The sequence below is a fragment of the Lolium perenne genome, chromosome 4 (genome assembly GCF_019359855.2).
Source record: "Lolium perenne isolate Kyuss_39 chromosome 4, Kyuss_2.0, whole genome shotgun sequence".
Classification (NCBI taxonomy): Eukaryota; Viridiplantae; Streptophyta; class Magnoliopsida; order Poales; family Poaceae; genus Lolium; species Lolium perenne.
The window spans coordinates 312195904-312201968 of record NC_067247.2 but is presented as its reverse complement, the minus strand read 5'-3'; the positions used below and the strand labels follow the sequence as shown (position 1 = coordinate 312201968).

The following is a 6065-nucleotide window of genomic DNA, read 5'->3' as shown; positions in this document are numbered from 1 at the left end:
TTCCTGACCAGGTCTAGGTCAGGTGGCACGCCCTTGCAGCCGCCTGGACGTGTGCTAGAACTTTGCGGGACGACGCGAGGCGCCAGGGCCCACTAAGCGGTCGTGGGAGCCTCCCGGCTCTTCGTGTTGCTTAACCACTGCTCACCGGTGAGTTTTGGCAGGCAACAGGTTTCTCCTCGTCTCCTCATATATCTCACACAGTACTAGTGGTGAGGTGTAGAGTAGAATTACATCGGGCAGCTGGCCAAACCAAGCAGATGCTTCATCGTCATGGTGATGCATTGTATAAAGACCATGAGCATGGATGTTGAAAATTGCGTCAGCCAGGTTGTTATTCAATTCCAGTCTCCGACTTCTCTGAACTCAAATCCCCCCTCCTCGTCTATATCTTCAGGATTTTACTGCTTGTCAAGATACACTCTATATTTATGAAAGAGGGGCGGCGCAACTAGGCAGAGATCGAGTAACTCCCGTTCCTATCCTGAGGAGGGACTTGACCGGCCTGTGGAGGGACTTGATACAAAGCGTGTCCTGGGAGGAGGCTAGGAAGGATATACGTAACGCTCAAAAGCACTGGGAGATCGAGGATTCCACGAGTCTTAAAATAGCTAATACTGCATCAAACAGGGTCAGGATTACCTGCGATTGATTGGACATGGAAGCTGTACGGCACGGGAAAGGAGAAATCAGAAACGGAACGGAACGGAACTCGTAATCGTCCTTTTACGATCCGGCATGACAAGTTCAGGAACAGAAGGATGAACCTGCATCTCCAGTGTTGTCAGTACTGTTGCCGGGCTCTTCTCCTAAGCAGATCGTATGCTCAAGCAAAATCCCCGGGACGACTGAGACTTACGTTTCCTTGTACTTCCTTACCTGGTTTTACTTGTCCGAACTTATTTGATGAATGATGTTTGTTTATTGATTGTCTGATTGTTTTATATCTATAGCTTGAATGTCTAAATTTAATTGAACTTATTAGTTGGTAGTAACAGCCTAGCCCCTAAAAAAGTATAACAGCATAACAATAAACTGAAATTGCTATTTTCAAAGAGCTTTGTAATGTACAGGAATTGCATACAAGCGATCGGTCACTGTATACATATGAATGCAGCTAGCCACGCAAACTCGCAAGCTGCTTGTTACAATGTACAAATCTATGGCTGTATAAACAGTAACCATGTTGACAGGGCAGCGAACGGAATGCCTGGACGGACAAGCGCAGCCTAGCTAGTTCTGCCTGTCTTCTTCCGCCAGTAGGACGTCGCCGTGCTGTAGTGCTCGTTGCGTATCGCCTTTGAGGCCGTTCTCCAGTCGCAGTTCTCCATCTCCTCCCTGGCAGCCCTTCCGACGGACTCCCTGAGGTCATTTGATGAGAGGAGCTGTTGGATCTTCCTCACACACTCGTCTAGATCCCCAGGTGTGAACAGGAAGCTGGTCTTGCCCTCCTTGTCCTTGGGTATTATATCAGGTATGCCTCCCGCGCGAGCAGCGACAACCGGGACTCCAGAAGCCATAGACTCCAGCACTACCTGGCCAAGGGTCTCAGACTCTGAAGGCATTACAAATACGTCTCCACTGGCGTACGCTTGTGAGAGCTCCTCGCCTTGGAGCATTCCGGTAAAAACTGCAGGCAGGCCTGCGAACATTTTTTCCAGCTCAGCCCTGTTAAGATAAACAGGCTGGGTAAACATCTCTGGAGCCCAAGATGAACTACAAGAGGTTAAACAAATGGCCCAACGCATATAAATTTCATTCTCATATGCTCATTGTAAAAAGGGCCAAGTTCTCATTTGGCAGTTACTCCCTCTGTTCCTGCTTTAGTCTACATTGTAGAAGAAATGCGACAAACTATTGTTGCATTTATTAGGACTACTTTGTTTTCAGTAAAGAGAGCAACCTCACTTTGTTTTCAGTGTTGTTGTTGACTAAAAGCTAGATCGTAGATTATTTCAGAACAAAATTTGGGGCTAGAATGTAGATTATTTCAGAAAGGAGGGAGTATGTAGTATTGTTACTGTTTGTGGACATGTGACACCTTATACTTTCTGCATTAGCTTGCATTGTCCAGACATTTTTTGTGGGGTATATTATTGGGATCACTTGGAGAATAAATCCTCAGGCTAAACCATGTATTAACTCAAAGAGACAAAGAAAAGGAATACTAAGCCACAACTTATGAGCAGGTTCTTCTTACAACTTAAAACTTGGCAAGTTAATGAAATAATGTGCAAAGAATGAAGTGCTCCAATATAGGGTTTGTGTATTATTGAAAACAGAAACCAGTTAATAGTTGAACAATGACACACGCACCTGTACGGTCCATCTCCAACAAAAGCAATCCTTACTCCAGGGAGTTTTTCCATGACCCTGTATTATCAGTGAAATAAGTAAAGCCCTAACGACATGGCAAAATGAATCATGTAGCAAATACTTGCTAACATGAGGACAGCTGATTGATCAAGTTGACCATACAAAAGAAAAATTCGATGGACTTGTAGTTTTAACAGCAATACGCAGCACATAATAGTTAAATATACACATTGGTTCCACGAATATCGCATTGTTACTGAATCATTGAAGAAATCACCGTTCTCTCCATTTTAACTTCAATGTAGTTCAGAATGTTTCTAGTTCAAAAGTCAAGTTCATACTAACAAATGATAATATATTTTGTAGAACAAAAAGCTAACCTCTTCAGAAAATCCAAATTCTTTTCGCGCCCAAAACGGCCGACATGTATTACCAATGGTTTTTCTGATTCACCACCACTAATAGGAGGAAAAGAAAATATGTTAGCCTGCGCAATGTTTTCCTAACTCTTTCAACATTGAATTTGAAACAATAGGTGATACCTCAACTTGGCGCGCATTACATGACTACGAAATTTAGGATGGAAGCTTTCAGAATCAACGCCCTTGTTCCAAAGCCGTACTCTGCTTGCTGCAGAGGCAAAAGGAGTTCATGGTAAGGAATGATGAAAGGAAGAACAATATAAATTACAGATTAACTGTAAATGTTTACCTGATACTACCTTAGCAGTTTCAAAGTCCTCGGCAATAGCTACTGAAGGAACTAGAGTAAGATCTGCAGACCTGTGGAGGCATCCTTCAAAACAAAATAGAAGTGTCAGCACAAACTAAGTGAGAAATACCAACTTTATTTTTTCTTCAGCTACTGACTTCTGTTGAGAGCATAAAAGAAGTTGAGCTTACGTATAAGACACCACGTGGGCCCAAGCAACCAATTTAAATTATATCCTGGTAAATACCTGAAAGCCATAACACGAAACCAATTCAGCAATGCAAATCTATTAACAACCCTAGCCCAACTGAAACCAAGAATTGGAAATGAAACTCACGCCGGAAGATGTGTGTGATAAGACATCACCATTGGGACTGAAATCATCTTCGCGATGGCAAGAGCGCCGAAGACCTGGAATCATGATATGTGGTAGTAAGAAACCATGGTGCCATGCCAAGGAGGCAAGGACAACATATGCCTGTTGGGTTTTTGATGGATACCATAATTCCTGGTGAAGTAGCATGAATTATGTCCGGCTTGAACTTTCTGACCTCGGAATATATTCTGGGGCTCAAGGCCAGCGAGAGCGGGACGTTTTGGTACAATGGGCATGGAAAGCTGAAAACAAGTAGTTTAGGCAAACGGAAGTGCATGTGGAATGGAGATAGTTTCCATAAACTGAATTTTGATGACATCCAAATATCAGAAAGTAAATAATTCATAACAAATATATCACCAATTTCAAATTTATCTAGCCTATGCTCCAAAAATAGCAATTACAGTTGGCGACACGGCACACTGCCTGCGTTGCTTGTTTTTCCTAAGCATGTGAGTCCTTATTTTAGCAAAGTAGTAGTTCATGGATTTGCTTGTCATTTCTCGATTTGACCGATCGATAAAGTAGAAGTTCAAGGTAGATTGCGTTGGATTACCTCCACGAGCCAACGACCTTCGCTCCATGGAACTCCTCGGGAGCTCCTTTGTGCGTGGTGACGACCAATACCTGAACCGAAATAGCGGGCGTCAATTCCGAGGTACGGCAACCATCTTGAAAACAGGGGGCATACACGCCAACAATGCAAGTTGTTAAGAAGGATGGGGTACCTCGTCGCCCATCTCCCGCAGATGCTTGATGAAGTTCTGGAACCGGTTCTTGTACCCGGAGATGTAGCTGCGACAGAGAGAGCCAGCAAGGAAAAGTCAGTCATTGACTCTGGCCGTCTAGGCAGATCAAAGGCATGGCGAATTCAGCAAATCATTGACCCCGAATTGCGCACAGGCGCGCGCGGGCTGCAGAGCGCCTCGATCTGATTCTGATCTAATCTGGTATGATCCGATCAGCAGCGTCCGGGCTAACACTTGGGGGGAGGAGGAGGAGGAGGAGAGGGGAGGAGGAGGGAGAGGGGGACTGACGCGAAGGGCGAGGGCTCGACGAAGAGCGCAATGCGATGCGGCCTGGAGCTCCAGTCGGCGTCGGCGTCGGCGCCGTCGTCCACCCGCACGAGCAGCGGCGCCGCCGCCGTGTCCGGAGCCTCCCCCATCCCGCTGTGCTGACCCGCGGCACCAGCTGCACCGATCCCGCCGCGGCCGCGCGAATTATACAGCGCCGGCTGCCCGTGGCGTCTACTGCTCGCAGCCGTGCCGTGCCGTGCCGCCTATCCTTCCCGCCCGCGCCGGCTTGGAGCGCACGCACGGGGAAGGCGGCGCGTGGAAGCACCGGGACGCGTGCCGCCGGCGCGACCGCCACTACCGCGACCGAGGAGGCGCGACGACGGGGCGCGCGCGGCAGTGGGGGGAGGGCGACGGCGACGGCGACGACGTGGTGGTGGACTGGGCTTGGGCAGTGGCCTCGGGTGGTGGGTGAAGAAGTACGTACAACGGGCGAGCGGAGACGGGGGAAGGAATCGAATCCGGGTTTGCGCCGCGGCGTGGTGTGGCCGGCTTGGCTTGGCTGGTTGGCCTGCGGTGTGCGCTAATCAGGATCGGTTCCGGGGAGGGGGAGAGAATAATTGCCGAGGCAAACGAGGCATATGCTTTCCCCCTGCCGCGGGGCGCGACAGTGACCCCCGGATTTTGATTCGTGCCGTTGCGCTCCGTCCGCTGGTGATATGGTCAAACCAGCTGAGAGCATCTCCACTCGTGCCCCCGACGAGGCCCCCGAGCGACGTTTTTTCCATCCGGACGGCGAAATTCGGCCCAGTCGCGCCCCCGGTTTCTCGTTTTCGTCCGGATTTGGCCCTTCATCCATCCGGCGAGCCCACGCCATCCCCGGCCCCCCGGGGCGCGCTCGGGGACTCCGGACGAAAGATTTTGGCGCGAAACGTCGTGTGGACCCGCGTAGTCGGTGACTGGAAAACCAAATCCTGTCGATTTTCCCTCCAATTTGCTTGCATATCCCCATTCCCTCCAATTTGCTTGCATATCCCCATTCTCTCCCGCCGAAATTGGCCAATCTCCTCGTCTTCCAGCTCCAGTTCCCGGCGGCGTCTTCGCGTCCACCACCACTCTCCTCCTCGTCTTCTCGTCCACCACAATACCGCCGAAGGCGCCGGCGAGGAAGATGCGGGCGAAGAAGACGAAGCCGCCGGGCATGTCGAACGCCGAGTGGGCGGCGGACGAGAAACGGCGCGAAGTGGAAACAAGTGGCAGGGCGGAGAGGGTGAAAAAAGCCGCCGCCAAGAGGGCGGCGGCGGCGGCCCTCGACGAACAAGCGAGGATCATCAGCATGGCCATGAGCAGCGGCGGCGGCGGCATGTTCCCCGGCCAATGGCCGACGCAAGGTACAACCAGTTCCCCGTCGTCCTTCTCCCCTTTGTTGTACTCGCCGTCGCCGACTGCCGTGTTCCAAGAGGGCGCCTACGTCCAACCGTCTAGGTCCACACCGTCGCCGCCCGAGCTTGGCGTCGGCGGCGGCGGCCAGTTCGAGGACACCTCGCCGGCCATGCGACGAGGGCCGCTCGCGTTCGGTGCGATGGCGGCGCCGAACGAAGAGGAGATCCACGAGATGATCACCTCCGGCTCCGCCGCCGCCGCTGCGAGCC

At 50.6% G+C, this 6065-nt stretch overlaps 1 protein-coding gene across 2 annotated transcripts; it reads right to left on the bottom strand.

Moving 5' to 3' along the window:
• Positions 1-1022: 1022 nt before the first annotated feature.
• LOC127296132 (sulfoquinovosyl transferase SQD2) lies at positions 1023-5033 on the bottom strand. Of its 2 annotated transcripts, none has more exons than XM_051326160.2 (11): positions 4438-5025; positions 4129-4195; positions 3957-4027; positions 3525-3642; positions 3362-3435; positions 3216-3271; positions 3025-3108; positions 2856-2943; positions 2694-2771; positions 2314-2370; positions 1023-1665 (listed from the first exon to the last, which is right to left on the bottom strand). In XM_051326160.2, exons 1-11 carry the CDS (start codon positions 4563-4565, stop codon positions 1227-1229), a joined length of 1260 nt encoding a protein of 419 aa, XP_051182120.1. In that variant the 5' UTR covers positions 4566-5025; the 3' UTR covers positions 1023-1226. The 2 variants fall into 2 exon arrangements, with proteins under 2 accessions (XP_051182120.1, XP_051182121.1); XM_051326161.2 differs by having other exon boundaries at positions 1407-1639; positions 4438-5033.
• Positions 5034-6065: the final 1032 nt, after the last annotated feature.